At 38.6% G+C, this 27476-nt stretch overlaps 1 protein-coding gene across 1 annotated transcript in view; it reads left to right on the top strand.

Moving 5' to 3' along the window:
• The first annotated feature begins 20816 nt into the window (after window positions 1-20816).
• mtnr1bb (melatonin receptor 1Bb) overlaps window positions 20817-27476 on the top strand; it is a 53654-nt gene continuing 46994 nt past the window's right edge. Inside the window, exons 1-2 of the mRNA XM_036143072.1 lie at window positions 20817-21109; window positions 21207-21771. Of these exons, the coding sequence (XP_035998965.1) occupies window positions 21564-21771 (208 nt within the window). The 5' untranslated portion in view covers window positions 20817-21109; window positions 21207-21563. The remainder of the gene's footprint in view (window positions 21110-21206; window positions 21772-27476) is intronic.

Here is a 27476-nt window from a genome sequence, read left to right on the forward strand (position 1 = left end):
GTGACGTGCAGAATCACTCAACCCAGGATGTGCACATGCCTGGCGCTCTCATAGCGCTGGATGAATCCTGCCATGCTCCTGTCCGTACACAGCAAAGGGGTTGCAAATCGAAATGAATGAGCTCTATGTTGAACATCACATGAATTTGAATTTAGATCATTTGGGTATAAGCCATGCCGGAGTCCAGTGCAGCTGTGGATTTGGAACAAGCCAGATTAAACATCTGCTTTCATAGTTCTAATCATTAATGTCCAGCCCTTAGTTGAGCTGATGCTCATGGTATAAAGGGCCGGTCCTGATAGACAGACTTGTTGCGGGAAAAAGGAAAACATTTACATGTCACTAAGGGATATAAACAGCGAGTGACATGCAGGGTGAAGGGTGTAAATGCAAATCATCCACATTTGACAGCATGTAATGAAATTCAAGGGCACACTATTTTGCTGAATTGATTTGCTGAAAGAATGCAGAGAATTTAAAATTGAAAGGTACTCTCCCCAAGGACTCTCCGTGTGAGTGCTCCGACATCAGCCGCTAATGGCCGCGTGTCCTATGGCCCATCTTAACGCGGTCATTATCAGTCTCAGTGTCAACGAATGCAGCCGCGTCGCTCAGTGTGAAGCCTATCAATCCATCCATGCGTTCCAGTTGCTCATTCTTATTCTGCTCCACCCTGTCAGAGGGCTCCTGAAGTGTGTCCCAGCTTCGCACGAGGCAACGGGCCGGGAAGCATCCCAGACAGGTCAGACTAACACATGGACAAACACATTCACACCTGTGGGCACTTTACAGTTTCCAGTTCACCTGGCCTGAATGGCTATGGAGCGGGGGGAAATATCCCCCGACCACCACCCTGATGGAATACGTTAAAAACCATGCAAATTCAACAAGGGATAGAAATTCAACAAGGAATAGAAACTTCTGAATATACCTTCTCTGCCCCTTTTAACTGCAATCCATCACAGCTGACTCATCCTGTAAACTTCCTTTAATGGCTAATGGGTTTTAGGCTTCTTCAGATCACCGATGATGCACATTATGTAGTGGCGGTACGCTACAAAGATCTCCACACGCAATCAAGCAGATTAGTACTTTATTAGAAATAAATAAAAAAGGTGGGTATTTGTCCTGAGAGTGGATAAGTGCATTGCGTTCTGGAGCACTTTTGCTATAATGTCTCTCAAAGAAGACTGTGTCAGATAATTCCCATAAAATATTTAATCTTTTTAAGTCGGCCTTGTCATACTTCTTATATGTCATTCTTTCCCCTCCCTACTAGATTCTGGCAGATTTGCTTGGCAAAGCTTAAGCTCATCAATGTCCTGAGATGGCACGGCGGTGTAGGAACGCCGCCTGCACATGCGTTTACCGTGGAATCGGTCAAAATAATCGTTTTGACAACATCTGAGGTTATTCTGTACGGTTGTTATGATCCTATCTTAGATTGGTCTGGTGGTATAGAATGTCAACAGCTGTGCAGATTGCAGCATAATCTTTTGTTCATTGTGTCATCTTTTTGTTTTCCTCTGAAGCGGATTTGTTTGCCGTCTTGAATAAATGCATCTAGCCTATTGTGTACTATCCTTCATTCCAGTAAATTTATTCCCAAGTCGACCCAATTCAGTGATTGAATCATGCATCTATGATTAGAATTGGTAAATGGTATGCATTTTTTTTTTCACATTCATGTAAAGAAGACAGACATTTATTTGCACAATGTATTTTCTTTTCTCTCTCAACAGTTACATAATGAGCTTGATGCACATCAGCCCAAAGGCTCAAACCGTGATGAAACAGAATATAGTGAATGTAGAAAATGAACAAACAAATAAATGACCGAGAAAGAAAGTTACCTGGAATTTATTTTTGTAATGCTCTTGTAGCATTGATAAGGTCTTGATAATCAGCCCAATGATTTTTTTAAACACATCTGCAGGATGAATTTCTCTTTATAGAGCTAACACCTGCATACACAGTTAAGCCTAACACTATTCATAGCCCTGGTAAATTTATATTTAGTCGGAGGCGCTTGGTATCTGGTATTCTGTATGGAGGATATTCATTTATTTATATATAAAGTGTGGTATAAACCAAAGATTCAACTAAAGTGTGGTACAGGTGAGTAACAAATGGAATAGAAAACAGGAAGTAAGCAATAGAATACAAGATTGACATAAAAAAGGTTATTTAAGAAACAAGGACTGGCTTAATAGTCACGCTTTCTGAGTTTTAAAGCTGTTTTCAAAAGAAGATTTTTTTAAAAAGAGATTTAAAGTTCAGCAGACCTCACCAACAGACTGAGACTGTTCCAGGGCCTAAAAGCTGCAGCTGAAAAAAATCTGCGTCTTCCCTGGTCGTGAGTCAAGTTCAGGGGACAGCTGAGAGCTTTTGGTCTTGAGATCTCAGAGTTCTACTGGGGATGTGTGGATGTAAAAGCTGTCTAAGGTAAAGAGGTTTCAGACCATTGAGACGTTTAAAAACTAACAGCAAAATCTTAAAAACAACTCTGAGAAAAAAAACAAAAACAAACAGGCAGCCAGTGGAGGAAATACAAAACCGCTGTAGATAGTGTGAGTTATTTCCAAACGGTTATGACTGAAGGTGATGTTAGGATAAGAGGATGATCTCAAGCTTACTGTGTCTGCAGGATGGAGGTACCAGTCTGGCTTGGAGGGGAGATGCCGTGTGCTTTCCAGGGGGATTAGCATGGCACATTGGCAGGTAGGTGGGTGAATGTGCAGACAGAGGACTCTGAGATTAAGGAGCTGCAGGAGATGATTGTGGAACCGATGAGCTATCCAGGAGGTTCCTGCGGAGCATCAGAATGTGGCTCGAAAAGTAACAGATGAGTCTGAGGTATGATCAGGGGAGTCTCCTCCTCTAATCTTTGGCTCTGATAAATATGGAGAACAGGAGAATGTATGCTCAAGAGGAGTTTCAGGCGGTGACGGGAGGTCGCCAGCTTCTTAGATACTCAGGTGGATGAGAAGGTTGCATCCAGGTGTGACTGCAACACTCACCTGCCCAGAACACACCTCCAGGTGGAAGATCTGCAACTGTAACAAACACCTCAACTACACTCACACTCAGGGATGGGCACAAATACATCAAAATGTATTTCCAAATAAAATACCAAACACCCACCTTAAAAATATATCAAAATAAACTACAAAATACAGCAGCCAAAAAAACTTATCAAAATAAAATACTGTATTTTTGTATTTTGAGAATATTACAAAATACTTAATTCTAAGAGCCTTTATCTTACATCCCTTCACTGTACACTATCTCGAAAAACATCAGAAAGCAAGAGACTCCTTCCATAATCAGTCAACAGATATGCTGACCCCTCATGTTAGACACCCCAATTTAAATCTCTGCCCTGAGAAATGTTCAGTAACTCAAGAAGCCCTTCCTTAAGTATACTTATTTACTCTATTGGTGGAATAGATTGCCCACCATGAATCAGTAACAATAACTCAAAGACAAACAATCCAGATGGATGATTTATTTAGACATTTAAACGGGTAAGCATTTTAACAATTTAAGTGATTTAACACCATCACTACCACAGTGCACAACCTTGATCAATGTAAGTACCAGAAAAAGTAAAAATAAAAAATCTGGTTGTCACATTAATACTGCAAAACATAAAAAAAAGAAGGAATATCGCAAACTCAAGAGTTGCGATCTAACCTTGTGAACTCAACTTGTAAGCCTTGTGCTGTGTAACCTTACCTTGTCTAAACTGTGGATCAAAAGAAGTGCTCTAGTCTGTAGAAGCAACATTTTAGTTATTCTCACTGCTTGAAATGAGAAGTATAGCCTAACCATGTTAGATATGTTGCATGAATGGCAGAGACAATTCAAATTCCCTTTCTACAGTCATCTAAACAGGGTAATCAAATTCCAGGACCAGCATAGATGACTTTTTTTTTTAAATTCTTGGATAATCTTGTCTGTAGCAATTTAAGCATTTCTCAATTTTAGATTACAAAGCAAAGTAACTTCAGTTACTGAGAATTGTACCGAGTAAAATATTACTGAAATTGTATTGGTAATGCCTTAGATTACTGCATTACTGCAAAAAGCAATGCATTACTGTAGCTTAATTAAATTACTTTTTTACTGCATTACTTCCAACACTGATATTGTGTAGGCTACACACAGTCAACAGTAGAACATTATTTAGGTATATTTCTAAGAAAAAGTTAATCAAAACCGCCAACACTTGTATGAACCAAAACTAGCCTACTACAAGTGACGGAGAAGGTCTCCTGTGGTGCTGCAGCAGCACACATATTGACAATGAGATACAAAAGTCCTATGTCGGCAATAGGCGAATTACACGTAACAAAAGAAAACAGTGTAACATATCAATAACTTTAAAAATGTGATTCTTTGAATTTTCACTGATGAGATCAACGACAGTGAAACTAACCCAGAGTTAGTTAGCAGCTAACATTCAAAAGTTAAATAGCCTAGCCTTACGAACACTGAACGTTACACTAAACAGGAACATGCAATAAAAAGAGTGATTCATGGTTGAGAATAAATGAGTTACTGAAATAAACTAGGTAAATTTGGTTGCTCGTCTAGCTTTGAAACCACTTCCTTGACTGGTCCTGACAAAGCACCAAGTAAAAGATACCTGACTCAATCTAATATGCAGCACTGTGTGTTTTGTGTTGATCATGCAATGTGCCCATAGCAAGTGTGAAACAGTGCCAAAATTCCCTAGTGGCCGAGAGTCCCTGTGGTATCACAGGGACTTGACTGCAAAGGTGCCACAGACACTATTTCATGCTTTATAGATAGATGTCATCACAGACTGTGTCTCACAGAAAGTATTTTACAGTATTTTTAAATACTGTAAAACCTGTTTGCAATTTACAAAAATACACAACACTGAAGTATTTTGATGCAAAATACAAAGGCATTTTCATCATCTCAATAAAATACAAATTACAAAATGAAGCTAAAGCGGAAGTTCAATTGAAGAAACTCATCGCCTGCTTCCATCCAATCAGAGGCCGATCCATCTCTGATATGAGCCAATCAGCTTCGGACCGCACCTCCATGAAGCCCAATCAGCATCCCGCGCTCATCTTAAAAGCAACTTCAAATCCAGGTCTCAGCCTGCTAACCAGCAAGCAACAGCATCGCATCATGTCGGATTTCGAATCAGATGTCCGATTCAACCCAACCCCTTCTCCACCATCGTAGCTGAGTTCATTTGGCTTCCATGACGTTCTTCCATCCTCAACTCATCAGAGTGTTTTCTCCCAGTCTTCAGCACTCCCTATCACCTCGTTATTGGTCCGGCAGAAGACCACCATGTTGGGCCCGGTTCTGCCAGAGGTTTCTTCCCAAAGGGGAGTTTTTCCTCTCCACAGTCGCTTCATGCTTGCTCATCGTGGACAGTTCATGCAAACCTGCGTTTATCAAGTTGGACATCTGTCTTAAACAGATCATCATATGGACTGAACAACTTCTTCTATCTCCACTCCACCACCAGTTTCAGAGCTGGGGGGGACATCCCTGTTCTCATACATCTATTAATGCATATTAAAGTATAATTCAGCATTAATGTTCCTGCTGAGGTCTGAGCGCCGGAGACTTAAATTATTGTATCAATAAAATCCTTCTAATTGCCATTCTTTCTCTGTGAGTTTTTCAGAGTGAAATAGTATTTTGTATTTGAAATACATATTTCAAATACTTGTTTTAGAAAAACTGCCACTCCCTGCTCACACTCCAAACCATGACAAAAAAAAAAGTGTTTTTCTAAATGTAGAAGTGTTGTAGGTACAGACGGTTGTTGTGAAATGTGTTTCTGCCCTTAAATCTGCCATCAGCACATGAAAGACATTACTATTGACTCTGTATAGATCAGCAGCTGACTTATTAATCAATGTTTTTCCATTTGAATATGTTTTCTGGGGATTTTCTGTTGCATGTTTTAGAGCATTTCTCTTCTCATTGTAAAGTGACATTATCAGTTTTGTAGCACTGCTACCATCATCCATTATTGTTATTCTGTGACCTCACAATTGATTTGGTGTTGTTGTTTGTTTTGTTTGTTTGTTTTTACCAGACATTGTACCAGACTGTCAGTTTGATCCATACAGGCACTCTTGCACTTTAGGGGATTTTTGTTGTTGTTGCTGTTTCTCTGTACTTCTTATGACAACGTTAATATTCAACTCAAGATATTTTAGCTACATTAACTGATGAGGAATTGTAGCACACACCTGTCAGGGTAAAGGTTTCTACAAATTATGATGTTCTTTGCAAAAGTGCAATACACGCGGAACAATATAAACAGAGAGGATGGCCATTGTTTTCCCTGTCTATCAATTTATTTGTAACACATAAGGACATTCATCAAAGTGCATTTGTGGTTATTGATTACTGCAGCTCGTCTTACTAGTTTGCAAGCAAACTTTTCTTTTCCTATCATTCAGCCCTTGTCGTGTAAACACCACCAGTAAGTATTTTCTAGGCAAGTGCTGCCTTGACAGAGACAGAGACCTTTTCGTGGATTCTTTTCTTTTTTTCACACAAAACACATTATGGCGAATTTGGGGTTGGGAATGTGGATATTTGTCTGTGTGAGTCTTTTGGTGTGTGCCTGCACTTTTTCTTGTGCTACTGATTTCTGACTTTTCTTTCCCGGCACACAGCCCCCACATTTCATTCCAGGCTTCAAAATAGTTCACGTATCTTAGATACAAAAGCTGTATTGGGGACATAGGGCAGGAGGATCGTAAATATGTAGCCTTCTCTCACTAAAGGCTACACACTCGCCCACGGCTTCGTATGTAATAACAGACCTCAAAAAGTATTGCCATTAAAACATTTGAAGTCTTGTCCTTTTATGTGACCAGATAAAGAAATGTTTGTCCCGACACATTTCTTCTTTTTAATACATATTTTTGTCACACCTAAATGTTTCAAATCATAAGGCTAATTTTGATTTCAGATAAAGATAACCAGACTAAGTCCAAAAATGAGGTTGTCATTTATGAAGAGGAAAAAGCTGACTAAACCATTATGCCTCTATGTGAAAAAGCAACCGACCAAGTGAATGGTGACCTTGTGAGCCTTCTCAATGGCTGCCGTCTTTAGCATAATAAGTGACAATATTCCTAATATTTGAAACCTGCTGGTGGCCACATTAGGTTTGAGATTGGAGTGGAAGTTTAGCTTCCACAGAGGAACAACACCCCTGAATATACAGCCAGGACTACAATATGATAGTATAGATCCAAGCATTTCTATGTGTTAGACTGGTCCAATCAAAGTCCAGACCTAAATCCTGAGATAGAATACATTAGAATATTTGAAATAATGATCACAGGTACTCTTCACTATCTGAACGAGCTTAAGCTCTTTTGAAAAAAAAAAAAAAGATTAGGCAAACTCCTCAGTCTCTGGATGTGCAAAGATGGTACAGCCATACGGTGGAAAAAAAACAAACCTGTAGCTGTAACTGCAGCAAACGGTTGTTATACAACACGAGGCATTAACTTTTAAGAAAGTCTGAGAACCTTGTATCATTTTTTCTTCCTCTTTACAACTGTGTGCTATTTTCCCTACATCTATCTCATCAAATTACACCAACACAGGTTGCATTTTAGTTCGTGATTGTCATGTGAATGTCTTATCGTGCTGGCTGCTTTGTTCTTGCTTTCTGCTCTCTCTCTCAGCAGAATCAGACACCGCACAAAAGGCTCAAACGGGTACAAAGAAGAACTCAAGGGAGACGATTTTCTGTTCTCCTCAGCCTGGTAAAAATGAACGCATCGACGAGTGAATATACCGAAATGAGTGTCACTTTTTAAGCTCAGTATAGCAAGAAACTCTTGCAATGATGTGCTAAATTACAAAAAGGCAGTGCAGGCTGGACAAGCTACAGAGAAGTCTATTTTCAGCAAGACAGCAGCACCGTGCACTACCATAGGAGTTGAGGAACAACATAAGGCATGAAACATGGCTGCACCGTGGTTCCCATCTGGGCTTATTTCAACTCCGACAGAATGAAGGAATGCGGGTATTCAGCCAATGCAGTCCTTCAGAGACGTTCCCAAGGAAAGCCTTTGGACAGATTCTGTTTTGTTAAAAGTTGGCTTGAGCCTCAAGGGACAGAGAAACACTATTTTCATTAAAACACGAGAAACATTGCTGAGAGCAGCCAACATCGTAAGCTCCACATTTTTCTGTCTATGCCCAGTGGCTTACAACCTAGTAGAACAGACATAGAATGATGGGAAAGACCAAAGCCCAAAGGTGTTCATATTGTTAAGTACTAAGCTTAAAATCACCTTACAGGTAGGATTTTCAAACTTGCATTTAACTGTGGAACTGTTTTTAAATTCAGTACCTACTCACCAAACTCATGGATGTCATGATCTGTTGGTGTTGGTGTTTGTGTTTGTGTTTTAGGTTCCTCTTTGTGCTTGTATTTAGATGATTCCTAAATATTGGGTGATTAAATGATTAGATGATTGGTTAAACTCTCTCAGAGCCCCATTTCACAAAGCGTGGTTAGTGGCAATCCAGGGTAAGTTCTGGGGTAAATTCCTGCAAACCAGAGCTGTTTGGGCTAACCTTGAGTTTTTCATACTTTTTAGCTGAGATCTGCACCAGGGAGTGTCGGGAAAGGTGTGTCCTTTTCTGGAGGAGCCTGTATGCTGGAGCACAAATGCTCCACGGAAATCTCTGTTGGCAGAGGCTGATCAGACCACGATTAAACGTCTCATTATTTCCGGTTTAATATATTTTTGAGCATTACCGTTTGTTGCCGCTGTCAATGATTAATCTTACAATCTGAGCACACGCGTCGCTCATATATCACTCAGTTCTGCTCTGAGTTCTGAACAAATTATCTGGGCTACACTGTGTTTTTATGCCAACATCTTTTTATATAATGTAGGTGATGTAGGACATCTTTTAGAGGTAACTGTATGTCGTGCTGTCATATATATATATATATATATATATATATATATATATATATATATATATATATATATATATATATATATATATATATATATATATATATATATATATATATATATATATATATATATATATATATGAACAGTCTATGGCCCAGAAGTTACCTGCATGTGTAGAACAAGATTTAAAATCAAATGCAACACATTGCTTTTAATGTGGTGCAGAAGAAGAGTTGTGCAATATAAGCCAACAAAATTATGGCTCCATCATTGAAGTATGTCATACGTTTTGTACATTGTTTACATTTTAACTTGCTGCTTACAGCATCCTCTACTTAAAAAAATAGGGCCGTCTTTCAGAAATCAAAAATGAGAAAATCACATGAGCTGCGACATGAACCAGTCAGACTGAAGTCACTCTATATAATATTAGATATTTTTGATTACATCTGAAAATGGCCTGGGTCTGATAAAAAAAAAAAAAATCTATGTGTCTGATATGAAAGAAGACTGCATAATGTTTGGGTTACACCCATTAAAATGAAACACCTAATTATTGATATTTAAATAATGTAAAATAATTAAAGACAATGAGTAGGGAACAACAGAGAGATGCAGTTTTTGATTTGGACGGCAGTCCTTACCACATAGGGTGTTATTCTGTATGCGAGTGTCATAAGTGTGCACACAACAGAAACAAAAATGTTAAGTCACTTATACTCCAAATGAGTTGTCTGCTATTTAGAATCTGGACTGGATTTGATAATCTCTTATTCAAAATCAAGGCAAAGGCAGTTTATTTATAAAGCACTTTTCAGTAACAAGATGATTCAAAGTGCTGCACATGAACAAAAAAGAAAAGATTACAGAGATAAAGGGAAAACATTACAGAGGAATGCACATTGTAGTAGGTAAAGATTTAAGACAATTGAACTTCAAACCTCAACATTAACATGTAAAGGCAACTCTAAACAAATAGGTTTTTAACCTTGATTTAAAGGGACTCATGGTCTCAGCACTTTTACAGTCTTCTGGGAGTTTATTCCAGATAAGTGGAGCATAAGAACTAAATGCTATTTCTCCATGTCTGGTTCTGGGTATAAATAGAGTAGATTTGAGCCAGAAGACCTTAGTGGTCTGGAGGGTTGATACACTGTATGCAAGTCTGCCAGGTATTTGGGTGTTAAGCCATTCAGTGATATATAGACTAACAGAAGTATTTTAAAGTCTATTCTCTGAGACTCAGGGAGCCAGTGTAAATTAGTTTTTTAGATCCTGCTGAAACATTAGTCCTTTAATCATGGAAATGTTTTATAGGTGATTTAAAGATGACTTTGAAGACGTGTTTAGATGCCTTTGGCGGTTCAGGTCAGAGTCCCTCAATTCACCCATAGTTCAGACCTGATCGGTGGTTTCTAGCAGAAGCAACTGAAGCTGTTTGCTAACTTTTGATCGCTCCTCTACCGGTCTAAAAATTATTACTTAATTTTTGTTTAAATTCATTTGAATAAAATTTTGGCACATTCATGCATTGATTTCTTCTAAGCATTTACTCAGTGGTTGAATGGGTTCATAGTCACCTGGTGACTAACTGTTCAACTAACTTGAACATTTTTTATTTTGGCTAATAACTATTTGCACACTTTTTAACTTCTCGTTTGGAGTGCTTGTCTGGTACATTTCCCACAATCGCACAGTGTTTTACATTGTGTTGTTAACTCACTGCTACTTGTCTTTTTTTTAACTTAAACATCAACTTACTTGAACAATTAAATGTTTGCTAATAGAAATGAATTATATATTCCCTTTAAGTGTTTCTTTGTTAATGTGGCAATGGAGTGGCGGCCTGTCCTGGGTGTACCCAACCTGTCACCCATTTAATCCAGCTGGGAAAGGTTCCAAGGTTCCTTTGACCCTGAATAGGACAATATAGGTATAAAAAGTATTGCAGAAATAACTGCAGACTGCTTAAAACCTCTAACTATATATACATAAAAAACATTTAAGGGGGTTGAGAGAGACTGAGTAATATTGTAAAGATGGAGAGTAGATTAGGAGAGTAGACTCTGAAATCTGGGTGGTTCTAAATATATTATTGTAAGTGAAGAAGTTTATTTTTGATCAGGGTTAGTGAGAAAGAAGGAGACTTCCATGTTTGCTCTTGGAATTAAGGCTTCATGCAGGGCTTCCATTTATTTTTTTCAATTTGGAAAGTTATGGTTCTATCTCTCTGTTTTATTCAAATACAACACACAGAACGAAATCCAGTGTCTTTTTTAGTGCTGTTCTAAAATATTTTGACATTGTGCAGGTAATTGTAAATCTCAAGTCTTCACAGGATGCCACCCTTTGAGCAAAAACGTTGCATAACATTACCTCCAGCATTTGGTGTGGCAGAGTCAGAACCAGCAATACGAATGTAAACTGTGCTCGGCAGGTAGGAACAGCCCTGCTGCCTGGTCAGGGACACCATGAGCAATTTATTCCTTCACATTTAATTCCGATTAAATAATTCTGACAGGGATTATGTAACATGTCCCAATAATTTACACGGTCTGGGCTGTTTGATGACTGTCCTGCTTGTTTATGGTATTCCAAGCATGCTGGCTGCTTTGGTGACAGACACGGGGTCAAACCAAAGGCAAATACGAGTGTGGGAAAACAGACATGGTGCAATAAACAAAGTCAGTGTTGTGTTTATTCATCGTGCAAGTGATGAAATTGATCAGGAGCTGCTAGTCAGTTTAGCCGTGCTGAGTCCTTATTCATCCATCTGGCATTTACATCGCACAGTCAGCTAAGCCAAATGAAAGCTTTGTTTAGCCCCCTTCTGCTTTTATTTTTTCAGCTCCGTTTTCCCTGCCTGGTTTCTCTCGGTGTCTTTTCTCCGGATCTGGTCGGACACAGCAGGATAGGAGAGGCATGAACGGAGGGATGAAAAGATGTTACATAAAGTAGGAGGGGATTGAAGGATATATCACGTAAGGAAGGCAACAGTAGAGTGGAGAAGTGGGAAAAGTATGAGAGATTACCATTCCCCTAGTTCTTGCTCATTGAGGGGTAGCTGTGTGGGTGATTTTAAATCCATGCCGTTCTCAGTAACACCGGGATTACAAACTCAGCCGGACCTAATCTATGTGCCTAACATCTGCCTCTGATGACTAAAACACATGCAAGCAGACGCATGTATATACCTCACTCTCACATGCTTGAAAAACATGGACACAAATGATTATTAAGGTGCACGTGCAGCTAGGCTCTACAGCACTTTCATATCATTTAATAGAGGCTTTGATCAAATGTATAACATGCCCGAGGTGAAAAATAAGGGTAAAGCATAAAACTGAATAAGAAGAGTCTATGTATAGTAGCGAAAATAAGTATTTAACATGCCGATGTTTTTCTCCGTAAATATATTTTCAATAGGCTGATTGACTGGAGCGTCACTCCAGATGGCAGTAATCCACAGATACAAAGAAATGAAACAACAAAGTCTACAATTTAAGGTAATTCTATTAAAGTAGAATGACACATGCAAAGCTTATTGCTTACTGAAAATCATCAAATATTTAGTAGAACAGCCTTTGTTGGTAGTGACAACTTCAAGGCATCTGTAAGGAGAAATCTGCGGTGTGCATTGCTCAGGTGTCATTTTGGCTCATTATGGCACACAAGCTGTCTTTAAATCCTAAGGTTTATGGGAGCCTCTTCTGTATATTCAGAGTTTTTATTCTCTCTATAGACTTTAAATTAGATTCAAGCAGGGTGGTTTACTGAGCCGTTCTAGCTGCTTTCTTCTCTTTCTCAAGAGTTTCCTTGGCAGTGTGTTAGGTATCATTGTCTTTCTTAAAAGTCCACCATCATCCTCACATTCTTGTCAAGATGGTCTCAATACATGTTGGTTGTGGTGTTCCAGACAACAAAATAATTGAACGAACCTCTAGGTTTAAGATTGTTAGACACTTTTGGTCTGATTATGCTCCTATGTGTTGGAGGCTGTTTTGGTTGTAAAATCTTTAAGTAAAGGAAATATAACAGTTCGCCGTTGGTGGCGCTCTTGCTGTGCACATGAGAGGTGAGCTAGAACTGTGCAGAAGGAGATAAGCTGGCGCTTTGCAAAAATAAACGTTGCCGTTACTTCCAGTTATCTGCTTGAACATTATTTTATTTGACCTAGTGTACCATACGCAACACGTCTTCATTCTTTCTTCATTCAACTATACATAGCTTGTCAGTATCGTACGATGCAAAACGGCCCCACGCCATGATGTTTCCACCTCCAAACCCAACTGTTTGCGTGGCGTTTTTAGGGGAGTATTTGGAGCCAAAGCAGGTGTGAAATATAATTCAGAGTTGGGTTTTATTCTCATGGAATCAAGCTGTACCCTCCCAGTGTTTCATCAGCTTGTCAAATGTTATCCTTCAAATGTTATATGAGCTTCAAAATGCTTTCTTTCTTGCATGAAAAACAACTGTACCCACCAGTTCTAGGTCTGTGTCCAAATGGTCCTTGGCTGTTAGGCAACTCCTGTATTTCTTTCACTACCCAATCAGAAAGTTTGAAAGGAGCACCTGGTCATGTCGTGTTTATGATGAAACTATGATCTTTACACCTCTGCATTATGGCCCAAATAGGGCTCAATGAAAAGTATAAACATTTCTAAAAACATCTTCAACCATTTACATCCCTGTGTGTTGCAATAATACGGTTCTGAAAATGTTAAATGAGATACCTGTGGAACAGGGTGGCTTTGTCGGGGTTCTGCGGATAACTTAAAAAAGGTTTGCATCTTTTTTATTTTAAAAGTGGATAATTACACAGTGAGTGTGCACAGAGGCTTTGCTCAGTTCCTGACATTCATTACTTATGTTATGTAATGTTAACTGGCACTGATAGGGGCAGGGTTGTTACGGCTTTTTTCCGTATTTCTACTCTTTACATTCAATACAGATTCCTGCATACAATTTATGGACTAATTTGTTCTGATTTCTTTGTATTTTTAGGTTGTTTGGGTTGTTACCAACATCAGGTATGGATTTAATGTCAATTAGCCCATTGAATATACATAAATACTGAGAAAAATGTTGACAAGTTGCCTTATTTTTTTCCTGCTCTATAAGTAAGAAGGTAAAAGGTTACATCCGAATGCTGATTTCTACCATGAAGAAGCAGTGAACTAGCTCAATCCCTTCACAGCCTTCCACTTGCTGTTTGGAGAGATTATTACTAAGGCACTCCGCTGGCACATGCCTGCAAAATTGCTATGTGGGAGACAGGAAAGTTAACCATGCACTTCATGTTATTGGATTTTCTTACACAATAAAAGTTGATAGATACCAATACATTATGTCAAGTTTACAAAACATAAAAAAAACCCTCATTGCTTCAGAGTTGACTTTTATTTCATTCATAATTTATTTGTTTATTTTGATTTTCTTCCGATGCGGAATTTCTGCAAGTCAAACCAAACTAGAGTGAAAAAGCTGAATCTGTCTCTCCTGCGCTTCTTTATTTTGCCCTCATTAGGCCTTGGCTTGAGCTCCCATGTGCTGATTTGACAACGGCCTTGTGCTAACGGTGCCGGACTTCATTTCAGTGCTCTGCTAATTTGGTCAAAAGCTGTAAACAAGGGCTGCCATAAAAAGAGGTGAAACAGAATGATGGATCCACATGCTCTGGAGAAATCTGGCAGCATCATGGGCCCCAGCGTTCAGCTCGTTATCTCGTTTGGCTCTAAGAAATGAGTACACTGTCACCCTCGAGATTGCTGAGATCTGATTTTATTAAGAAGGAGGCCTGCTTTATGTTGTACTTTGATCATCAGGGATTTTTTTTGCTCACCAGCAGAATAAGCATCTAGATATGCTGAAGTGGCTGTGATTTTTATTAGGCTCTTGTTGGACTGGGGAAACATAAAAGGCCTTTTGTAGAAATCCTTTAAGTCCAAGTGATGAGTCAAATGTTAGAACAACCTTAACACACTTGAAGTGTGTGAGGAGAACATTAAGGGCATTTGGAGAGCTACAGCCTCAGTGAAAACTTGTGCAAAAATGATGTGGTTACACATAAATTCACTGTATTTATTTGGCACGGTACGTATTTACGACACGCCTCCCTTTTAGGGGCTGTCTCTTTGCCATGTCCTGTGTTGTGGCTTTAAAATGGCAATGCAATGACATAAATACAAAATCCAGATTACATCAAAATCTTTTTTTGGGTACTTTGGATTAGGACCCAATTCCACCAAATTCCCTGAGTTATTTTGTTTTTCCTGTGAAAATGTGATGTACTGATGTACTTAAATGAGAGTCTTGATATTTCATTAAAAACAAACCACTCAACGCACAAACTAACACAATACAAAATCCTGTATACAGTTCACCTTACATAAGATTATCATGGGGATCAATGTAATATTAATTCTGGGCCTTTACGAATATGTTTGAACCGTTAATTTTTCACAGTGAAATCATCACAAAACAATAAACTATATACTTTGTTGAATTTATTGTTGTTTTTCTCCTAAGAGGTTCAAAATCAAACAACTATGCTCAAGTAAAAACACACACAACCGCTTACATTTGGTAAAAATTTCATTTGCAAGTTGCACTTCGACCAGATTAGTGTTTTAGTCATCAAAGAGTTTCTGGCACATTCTTAGCTTGGTATGTGAAGATTCCTTTTGGTAAAATGTATCGAGTTGATTTCCTTTAGTTGGTTCCCTGCCTGGAAGCAGAATTACTTGTGCAACTTCCCACAAGGACAAGGTTCAGGGTCCTTCTGGAGAATAGTTATAGGGTCAGACGAGATAGATATTGAGCTATTTGGTTGCAACAACTAGAAGTAAGTTTCAATGGATCTAGATGAGGCTTTCTAACCTAAGAACATTGTACCAATTTTCAAGCATTGTGATGGTAGTATCGTGCTATGGGGCTGTTTTGTTACCATTGAAACGTAGTCTAGTGTGCATTACAACTGGACAGTGATTGCAAAACGTATTTTGGAAAGAATGTCACAGACTAACATTAACATTGTACTCAAAAACTAGATCTGAGACAGAAAACTAACTGGTTTCAATGAACTCCACCAATTCCACTAAAATTAGAATTATGCCACACTATAAAAACTGACAGTCCACTTAAGTTCAATGCACTTATTTTTTTCCTGTACACTCTACTTATTATAACAGAACTTAAGTTTATGTGTTATCTAAGGTTTAACTTATGGTTGTAAATTGTCCTGACTTTTCTTAAGGTGGGGATTTTGCAAAGCTAAAAGTTGACTGTACTTGCAGTTTTAGGGCAGCATTTGAACTTTCATTTCTGCATTGAAGAGAGTTAAAGTTTATTATGGTGAGAAGCCTGTTTATGCTCACAAAAAGTATGTTAAGGGGCATTTAACAAAATATGAATTGGAGGGGTTTGTATGTAAGTTTTTTTTATATGAAAAGAACAATTCATATATGTAACTACAAGTCCAAAACAAACAAAACTGATCTTCTACGGGTACACACAGTGGGTAAATATTACCAGTGTTTCAGGTTTGTTTAGTTGCAATGTTATTAGAGTGTGATAGATGGTCTCAATGCTGGAGGATAAATGCCTGCCGATGAGAAATATGATGCATTTTTAGGGATGTTTGCGACCTAATGTAATAACACTAACAGATCTGCTCTGTGTTGCATTTTTGCTTAACATAACACAAGAACATAAAGAGAGCAGGGAATGTATTTAGAAACAACATAAGGTCACTTTGAGACGTTTTAAAAGTCAGCTGTTAAAAGTCGCACAACTTGGACAACATCCAAAACCAAGAGAAAATATCCAACAACACAGGAGCCAAAATGGAATTAACACAGTCAAACAGTAGTTGACACTAAGTATCAAAACCTTTACCTCAACAGTCAAGGTTGAACTTTATTTTATTATTATAACTGGACTATATTCTTTTGCATTAGAATTAGAGACATAGTTCAACAACCCAGATTATTTCTAAAAATGTATCAATGTTTCAGCTAGTTTTCCCTCCTTTTCTTGAGACTCCCTCCCCAGAAATTGTTTTGGCTGCACCATCTGGCAGATCCCAAAAATCTCTATGTGGAACAATGACTTGAAACAAAAAAACACTGTGCAATCAATATTAATAAACCATATTTTCCTGGGGAGCACCACATACAGAACATATCCATATGGAGCAGCTGTGTTCCTGTTTTTTTTTTTTTTTTTTTTTTGCTCTCTTTGGAGAGGATGGTGCTGATACACAGTTTCTGTCCACATAATTTTATTAAATGACCCTATTTCTTCACAGTTGTAGCCTTCAGTGTTATACAATAGGTCATTGCCATTTTTTGCAAGATATCATTATATCAGGAAAACACTGTAAATAAACTACAATGTGCTGGGAAATTGTGTATACTGGGGGATGTTTTTACATTTTGTCAAATTACACCACAGACATTAATGTATTTTATTACAATTTTTGTGAAAGACCAACACAGAGTCTACTGCATTCATGTTAAGTGAAAAGAAGAGGATATATGGTTTCTGTACCCATGATTTTATAGTGGTGTGCTTTGGATTCAGTGAATACATTTTAGAACCGCTTTACCCTACAATTACAGTCAAAAGACTTTTAGGGAATGGCTTTCATAGCTTCATGGGTCTAGAGAGTGAAATGCTTGTCCATTCATTCAATTCAATTCAATTCAATTCAACGTTATTTATATAGCGCCACAACACATGTCATCTCAAGGCACTTTACAAAGTCAAATTAAATCAAATCATACAGACAGATTAGTTACATTTTTTCTATGTAAGGAAACCCAGCAGATTGTCAAATCTTGACAAGCAGCATTCACTTCCCCTGAAACAGCGTAGAGCCACAGGGACAGTTGTCTGCATTGCCGATGGCTTTGCAGCAATCCCTCATAATGAACATGCATTAAGCGACTGTGGAGAGAAAAACTCCCGTTTAACAGGGACGAAAACCTACAGCAGAACCACGCTCAGTGTGAACGGTCATTTGCCATGACCGACTGGGGTTTAGAGAAGACCCCCCCCCCCCCCCCCCCCCTCGGGATGGTGTCACAGCTATGCCAGACCAGGTGTGCATGCAATGAAGAGAAAAAATACAGAGACGAAATAAAGATAAAAGTTGAAATAACAACAAACATTGTGAATTAGAGAATAGTAGGATAACTCTGCAGAGTGATAAAATAGACCCTGATGTCCTCCAGCAGCCTAAGCCTATAGCAGGATAACTACAGAGATAGCTCAGGGTAACCTAAGCCACTCTAACTATAAACTTTATCAAAAAGGAAAGTTTTAAGCCTAGTCTTAAAAGTAGACGGGGTGTCTGCCTCACAGACCAAAACTGGGAGTTGGTTCCACAGGAGAGGAGCCTGATAACCAAAACATCTGCATCCCATTCTACTTTTATAGACTCTAGGAACCACCAGTAGACCTGCAGTCTGAGAGGTAAGGGCTCTGTTAGGTCATATGAGGTAATCAGATCTCTGACATATGATGGATATTGATTGTTTATACGTGAGAAGGAGAATTTTAAACTATATTCTTCATTTAACATGAATCCATTGAAGAGAATCAGAACTCTTGCTGCAGCTTTTCAGCTGAAGGCTTTGAACAGCTTCTATGGACTTCCTGATAATAAAGAATTACAATAGTCCAGCATTGAAGTAGCAAATGCATAGACTAGTTCTTCAGCATCACTCCTGGACAGAATAATCCTATTTCAAATTTTATCAAAGTGTCCCTGTACAACAAATCTAAGTCAAATTTTCACCAAGCCTCTAGCCTGGACTTTGACTGAGCTATTTAAACATATGAATATGCTTTGATATAAACCCAGGTCCTGAAACTCCTGTCATTATACGTTGGAAGCTGCAGCTCTGAAATGTGTATCTGCTTCAACACACCTAAATCAAAAAAGTAGGTCATTAGCAGGCGTCTGAAGAACCTGACTTTACACTGAGGAGGTAATTCATCTTTTTGATGCAGGAGTGATGGAGCAGGGATACATCTGAAATTTACAGGACACCAAACCCAGACGAATGGACTTTAAAACCCATTATGTACCATACCACTGTGTATGTTTATTGTCAATGTCTTGGAAGAAGTGTATATCCATAGTATGATGCTGCTAGCACCATGTGTCAGTGTGGATGGTGCGTTCACTGTACTGTGCAGTGTTTTTTTTTTTTTGTGCCACACTTAGTGTTTCGGATATAGGCCAAAAAGATCATTGTTTTATCTGACCAGAGCACATTCTACCACTTATTCGCTGTGTTCTTTGGACAAACTACAAAGAGCACATCACATTCCCCACTGTAGGACAATAATGGACATTTATATTCTGCTCTAACAATCCTCTGAGGCCTTCACAGAACATCTGTATTTACACGGAGATTAAACTGCACCCAGTTGGAATATGTTTTCTCTGGGACTTTCAAAAGCAATATTGCACTGGATTTTATTTAGGGGTATCAGACTAAAGGGGGAGGAAAACATTTGCAGGTTACTGTTTCCAGATTGTTTTGATAGAAATAGAAAACTATGCTTCACGATTCCATCACTTCACAATTATGCACTAATTACATGAAATACATTCAACTTTTAACCTATGAGACGACACAATGTGGACAACTTCAGTGGTAATGTAGCTATATGGATCCAGACATTTGCGAAGGATCTCCCCCCACAGCCAGTAGAGTATTTCCAAGGAATTGCTATTTGAATTTCAATCAGATTGGCTTTTCTTCCATCCACCTTCTTCCAAAATCATTGATTTCTTTTTTTTTTTTTTTCAAATGTGTGGTATTGTTATGAGCCCCAGTGGCCTGTATTGAATGCGCTTCCTTATAAAATGCATCTACATGTGAGAACAGGCTGCTCCGCATGACCTCACAGCCGGGAGCTGTCTGTCTCCTGGCCATCGCGTTAGACCCTGTTGAACCCATCAGCTTTGCTTTGAGGCTGACTCTGTTCTCTGCTTGCTGACTATAAGGGCATCCAGCTGCAGTCCAGCAGCAACTAGTTAAACACGGGAGTGATGGCACTGTCCTCAATGTGTCACAACAGACAGTGACATCATTGATAACTTATGAATCCAGAGAGCATGACTGCACTTTTGCAACCCCCCCCCCCCTCCCCCTCCCCTTCTCAGTCACCCATGTTAAGCATGAATGGGATTAAACTGCCACCTCCACTTGCTGTGACTCTGCTGCTGGCAAAATACTCCAGAGTCCAGAAACGTGCGCGCACTGGCCAAGGTTTCGTCCAATCGATAAACTGCGCCCGTGTTTGCAACCGTCTTACATAATCTACCTCCAGATGATTTAGCATTTATCTCCTACAATTATTGTACATTGTCTAAATTTTTATATATAGCTACACGCCGACAAAATGCCCTGATTTTATAATTTTTATTTTCAAAATGTCCTCCCCGTTAACCCCCGTGCTAAAAGAAGAAGAAGAAGAAGAAAATAAAAGCTTTACACGAAGTCACAGAGTGATCGTTAGACCCTGTACCTCCGAGCAATTGTGCCGAGATCAAAGGCGGATTCCGGGAGGTCACGCCAGGAGAGGTTGGACTAGAAAATTAGGAGAGGAAAAAAAAAAAAAGAAAAAAGAAAAGACAGAGCGGGGCAAAAATGGGGGATTTTTTTTTTTTTTTTTTGGTTTACACGCACAGCAGGGGATGAACAGGAGAGAGAGAGAGAGAGAGAGAGAGAGAGAGAGAGAGAGAGAGAGAGAGAGAGAGAGAGAGAGAGAGAGAGAGAGAGAGAGAGAGGCGAGTCCTTCTCCGCTCCGTCCTTACTGTGGATCATCATCATCATCACCATCATCACCAGTGTCTCACCGGGGGGCCGCCACTGTGTGACATTTCGATACGCACAGCTGCAGTTGCGTCGTATCGGCTGTAAAGTCCTGTGCATGGACAGGACATCACACATCGCTAAAGAAGACAAACTATGCTGCACGTTGAGACAGTCCCAGCGGTTTGACATCTTACCGGGAAGATCGCCTCCTTTTTTTTTTTTTATGATTATTCTGTTTTTGTGTGCGCGTGTGTGTGAGAGCACACGCAGACGACGGAGAGCTACAGATGCCAACCAGCGAGCCAGGTAAGGCGCCACATCAAGACTTCAGAAAAATGAGCCCCCCTTTTTCAGGGAATTATTTTCCGAAAGAGAAATAATCCGCGTTCCTCTCTCCCGACAGGAGGTGTGGCGCCGTGGCCATGTCTTGTTGTTCGTTGCGGGACGTGGACGGGTCACTTTGCTTCTGAGGATGTGAGGGGTAAAAAAAAAAGAAACCAGGAGTCCGTGCAACTTCATACGTCACACGTGATCACCACAGCAACTAATTGTCGCCTTTAAGTAGCAGACTTTACCTTCGCGCTGGTGGAACTTGGGGAACGGTGCGCTCCATGTTTCATCTAGGACACACCGGTACCGATGGTGCCGGCGGGACGTTGACAAAATAATATCACTTCTAATAATAATAATAATAACAACAATAAAAGATCACAACTCAGCGGGGACTTGAAGCGGGCGGCTTCGCGCTGTGGACCAAGGGATGCCGGACACGTTGATGGTCCTGAAGAACCGGACTGAGCCACGGCTGGGGCAGCTGGAGCACAGCCAGCCCGCGGAGGGGACCACACGCCCCGCCTGGGTCATCGCTATCCTGGCCAGTGTTTTGATCTTCACCACGGTGGTTGATGTGCTGGGGAACCTGCTGGTCATCATCTCCGTGTTCAGGAACCGCAAGTTGAGGAATGCAGGTGAGATGTTTTTATTTTTATTTTCTTTCTTCTTTTTATTCTAAGGTATTCAGCAGAGGTCACACAAAGATAAACTGGGTGATGAGAGACACAGCTACAACATTTAGACGGAAACCGACTTTCAGCCTATAGAACTTTTACACAAAGTGCCAAAACACTATAGGTATACACGCCCTTTCACTGTTTCACATGCTATCACTTTTACACAGTTATTCTTGAAAAGATTCAGGATTGGTTTTTTTTCTTCAAAGACCTATACAAAACAGCTCACAATGACAAGGTACAACATCTTTTAGATTTTTTTATACATGTATCAAAAATAACAGGTTTTACACAAACATTCACACCCTTTCGCTATCGGACTCAAAACTGAGCTCAGGTCCATCTGATTTCCACCGATCATCCCTGAGATGCTTCTGCATCCTGACGGGAATGCTTCTGTGGCAAATTCAGTTGACTTAACATGATTTGGAATAGAAAACAAGGACTTGCGGTTGACTGAGCGTATCAGAGAAGCAACGAAGCAGTGAAGTCAAAGGTATGTCTGTAGACCTCTGAGACTGGTTTGTTTCAAGGCACAAATGTCGAGAAGTACACAAAAGCGCTTACGCACAACTGAACATTGCCAACAGCACCCAAGTCTCCATTGTTTAGAAGTGGAAAAAAAGTCTGGAACCACAAGGAGCCTCTCTAGATCTGGTTACCTGACCAAGCTGGGGTTTATTAGTTAGAGAGGCAAACGCTAAGGTAAAGCCCAAATGTTTTCCTGTGGCGTTAGGAGAACCATTTAAAACATTACCCTTTGCTAATGCTTTCCACCAGTCAGTCCTTTTTCTGGGGTAAAATCTAACACTCACTACTTATCACCCTGCTATCGACATCCCTATTGGGAAGCATGGTGGAGGCAGAATTATACAGTTTTTTCTGTATCAGTAACAGGGCACCTAGTCAGCTTAGAGAGATAGATGAGAACAGCCAACTATAGAGACATTCTTCAAGAGAACCTGCTTCTGGGTGCTCGGGAATCCAGAAGATTCTTCTAACTCAGATGATGATTTGTCTTCTAACTCAGCGACTATAAGCACGAAGCCAAGATTTAAAATAATTGTTTTAAGGGGCAGTCTGCGAAAGTCTGTGAGAAGCGCAGTCAAAAGATGGACCTATGTACCATTTAACATGTCTGAAAAAAAACTTTTAAAATGTCTAATGACACTGCCCATGCAACCTTCTGCATCTGTAGAGAAGAATGACAGGAAATACCTAAAAACTTGTACAGACCTGCTGTGATTGCTGCCAAAGCTGCATTGACAGAATGTCATGAGTTTAAATAATTAAGAAACACTACATTAGAAAGCTTATGCCATTTAAAAAAAGGCTATTTTTTGTGTGTCCATAAGAGGTGCTGCGTTAAGATAATATTTTTTAAGCCAAAATACAACTATCAGGCTTCAGAAAATGTATTACAATAACAATAAAAAATAAAAAAGGTGAAAAAGCAAATACCTCCTGGTTGCACTTAAGCCATAGTTATAAAATTCATAGGTAACTAGTTTGGGAAATTATTTTCTTTTTAAAATCTGGTTTAATGTCATGATTAGTTTGTACCACTCCATCCCTGGCATCATGAAATGGAATGTAAAAACTTTAGTAATTCTATAAATCTATTAGGTAGCAGTTTGTATTGCCTATTACCGCAATATAAAACAGGTGAAAAACAACTTTAAAGTTTTGTGGTAAGATTTTTTATTCATTTAAAACTTATATTTCTTTAATGTTAGGGAAAAGTGATAATACTATAAAATTAAATAGAAACATAAACTTCTTCAACAGATCACCCTTATTTGTAGATTTTATGCAGAATTTACCAGAAGTTACATTCATAAATTTCTAGAATATCTTTTAGTCATTCAGACATCTCCAGATTTTTTTATTCAAACTTATTTCTGTAACATTTAGTTATTCCTCATTCATAGCCCCGAAATTTTCAGTTTTATTTAAAAATGTGAACCGTGATCAACATTATATAATTTAATCACACAGCATTACCATTCTATAATAAGGTAGTTGTCATGTGATAAGCTTTATTCCCTCATCATAAATGTCTGACACAAATTTTATTGTCTAAACATTAACTTAATTTTATGTTGGTAATACTGTTAATTTTGGTATTTACATAATATTACTTAATTACCAAAAATCATTTGTTACTCCATTTTCACATCTAATTACAAGCTGGTACTTATTGGTCATTGAATTTTAACAGCGTTTCTAATTACGCACAAAAAATAATTTAATTTGTTTTACCCAACTATTATAATATTATCTCATCTATTTAACCAGGGTGTAGCAGGAAGTGCTGACATTTTTTCTACCGAAGAAGAGATTAGATTGAACTAAAACCCCATACTGCCTGAATGGACTGACTGTCTGTCTGTCTATCAGCAGGCACAGATGGCTTTAACCTCCAGAAGTTGACAACATTATCCAGACCTCCAAAGGATTCCTATTTTCCTTACAGGCACATGAACAGGGTACACGAGTGCTGAGGTGGTAGAATTCACACTACATTAAGAGTTGGCATGTTAAAGCCACTACTGAGTTCCGCTTACACTGTATATCTTTTTCCTTATATACACTATTTTCTTATTAAAGTCAATGTGTCTGGGCTACAATAAAACAGAGGACAATATTTGGAAAGTTAAATATAATAGCAGAGATTCACTGACCAGAAGTTCGGGGACCAATTTCTGATCGCATATTTTGAAAACCTGTTGCCAGCGATTTTAGATTGTTCTGATTTATTGTAAATATCTAAAATCAATGGATACATTTAAAAAAATATATTAAACTGTCAAACAACATTTATTCATATAGCACTATAAAAATATATACATGTTTGACCAAAGTGGTGTAAAACAAATATTAAACAAGACAGAGATAAAAACACACAATAATAATAATAATAATAATAATAATAATAATAATAATAATAATAATAATAATAATAATAATAATATAGCACAATAAACTAAAACAGATATGAACTTGAAATACAGCTCAAAACTGCAGAACTCTCTTTTATGCGTCACGGGTAATTTACAGTCAGTAAAATTCTCCTGCTTAAAATAAATGACTAAAGCGTCCAACTGAAGAGCAAAAACCTTCAATTTGCTATTGTGTGTGAGATCATTAAATTATTATTATTATTATTATTATTATTATTATTATTATTATTATTATTATTATTATTATTATTATTATTATGACCAGAGGCAACATCACTGAGTAGTCTGTTACATACCTTTGGAGACAATTAGGATCGTACTATTATTTCCAATCTGAGATAGTTGGCATTACATTTTCCTCTAGCATTCATATTGTATTAGCACAACTGACATTAATGCCATGGTTAGTGCAATTTGCATTAGTAACAATAGTCCCTTTGTGTTATTTCCTGTTGAGTTTGTTGACCCTTTGTGTTGCTTACCTCTAACTCCCTGTTGTTGCAGCCTGAATGAAAACCCAACACGCCTTGAAAAAAATTGTTGTCCTTAGAATCTTTTCTTTTTTTTTTTTGCTTTCTCTAACTTCCTTTTTATTGATTATTTTGAAAAAGGAATTATGAGTTCACTGATTAAAAATGATGCTTTAAAATGTCATGCAGTTTCCTTATTTGTAAAATCCTTGAATTTCAAATTGTTTTATTAAGTCTTATAAAAGATGTTTTAATTCAAATGTTTAACAGCCTAGTAATGTTCTGCAACAAGTATTTCAGCCAAAATAGCGTTTTCTTTTAATAAGATGCCGCATGCAAAGGTGAGACCTACAACTTGTCGACAGTGATATTTTCTGAAAAGAGTTTTGCTGACTCACCAGTTTTTGGTTTATCCGACAACAATTAGGGTTCCTGAGGTGTGCACGTATTTGCATATCACACAAATCAGCAACTATTTTGTGTCAAGCAGGATGCAACAGGGATTTTTGCTTCGCTTCGCGCGTGTCAGAGCAGGTACAACGTTTAATTTGAGGATGCAATAAACCCTGTCTTTGAATTTGCTCACATGGGAGAACATTTTGTTTGAGCTTGTTTTCCTTCAGTCAGATGAATACTGCCATGGCTGGAGCATTTGAACATAATCCTGACTCCCACATTAAGCGCTCAAGCATACATTTAAGAAAAAAATTACAGCACTGGTATGCTACATGGAATTCATAGCTCTTAAGAGGTGTTTTAGCATTTCAAGCTATACAAAGCATAATCGACAAAGTGAAAGCAAAATTGTATTTCAATAGCTCACTTACTTGGGATTCGATTTGAGAAACTTGACCTACAAAAACCCCCTTTTCGCATGATATTTTTTTTTTAATTCTCCTAAATTGAGTGGTGTAACTAATTAAACATCAACTGCAGTGTGCAAATCTCACACAGACCTTTTCAGAGGAAGCACTCCCGGCTTTGAATGTTTGAGGAAGAGTATTTGATCCTGTTGGGAGCTTTTGCTGAATTTGAATAACTACAACGCCAATGGGCTAAACAATAAATGTTGCATCCTTGGACATATAATACACACATTAATCTCTCTTCCAGGAAGACCTGTTTCTGTTTAATCGCATGACTTCAATTTCCCTTTTTCCTGGTTTATTAAAAGCTCCTCTGTCTCTTTTTCTTAGTGTAAGTGAGAGCATAACTGAAATAAATGTGCTTGGGTTTAAGGCTCTGACAGTACATTTCTGCCTTAAAGCTGATTTCTCTCAACCCAAACAGTCTAATCAGCAGTTCCATAGCTGAACCCACAGTTGTGAACTTAAAGGATGGGCGCTGTAGACTGAAACAACCCACTTAAACAAATGCGACAGGAAAGCACCCATCTTAACAGGAGCATATTAACAGTCAATGCGAGAACGCAGGCCGCTGTGTTATTATGCACTGCTGAGCTAAAGACGTAAGCCTACCCCACAGTGTAATAATTCATCAGATACAATGTTGGCGATTGGTGAGTGGGCTAGCTATTCTCTTTCCCACCCGCGCTGATTGTATTTGCTACCCTCATAGTAAATAGTATAGTACAGACTCATAATTATCGCAATTTGGGATCGCCATTGAAATTCCTGTGACTCAGAAATTCAGAGTTATGTTGTTGTTTTGTGTTGTAAAGCAATCGGACAATGGATTTTTCCAGCACTGTCACTCACAAGCATACCAGAATCACTGCAGCAAATCTTACTTTTGAAATGTGTGTGTGTGTGTTATTGCAAAAACATACAGCACGGAGAACATCCGGATACAGAAAATCTGCAGACGTTTTTGTATTGCACTCTCTTGTACAAATTTGTGAATGAGCATGCGAAAAGCTGAGTGTACGTTTGTGTTGGACATAGGCTTTTGTCCCTGGAGATTCGTCTTTGAAGATGCTTAGGTGTTGCAAACCTTCAAAGAGAGCTGGGCTTTGTAAAACTGTTCTTCAAAGAGACTTTATTTACATCATGTGCACCCCCACCTGCTGTACCGTCTTTCTCTTCTTCCTTCTCACACTACTTTTCTCCAAAATTTTCATGCTGTGCAAAAATAATACTTTAACTATTCCTTATTTACCATTGAGGCTTAAAAAAATCCCTCCACTCAGTTCTGTCACACATTTTCTCACTTGCTGTCCGCCTCTGTCCATGGTGCTGAAACTCTCAGAGCCAGTTTGTACATCAGTCTC

This window comes from Fundulus heteroclitus, chromosome 11, assembly GCF_011125445.2.
Source record: "Fundulus heteroclitus isolate FHET01 chromosome 11, MU-UCD_Fhet_4.1, whole genome shotgun sequence".
Taxonomy (NCBI): Eukaryota; Metazoa; Chordata; class Actinopteri; order Cyprinodontiformes; family Fundulidae; genus Fundulus; species Fundulus heteroclitus.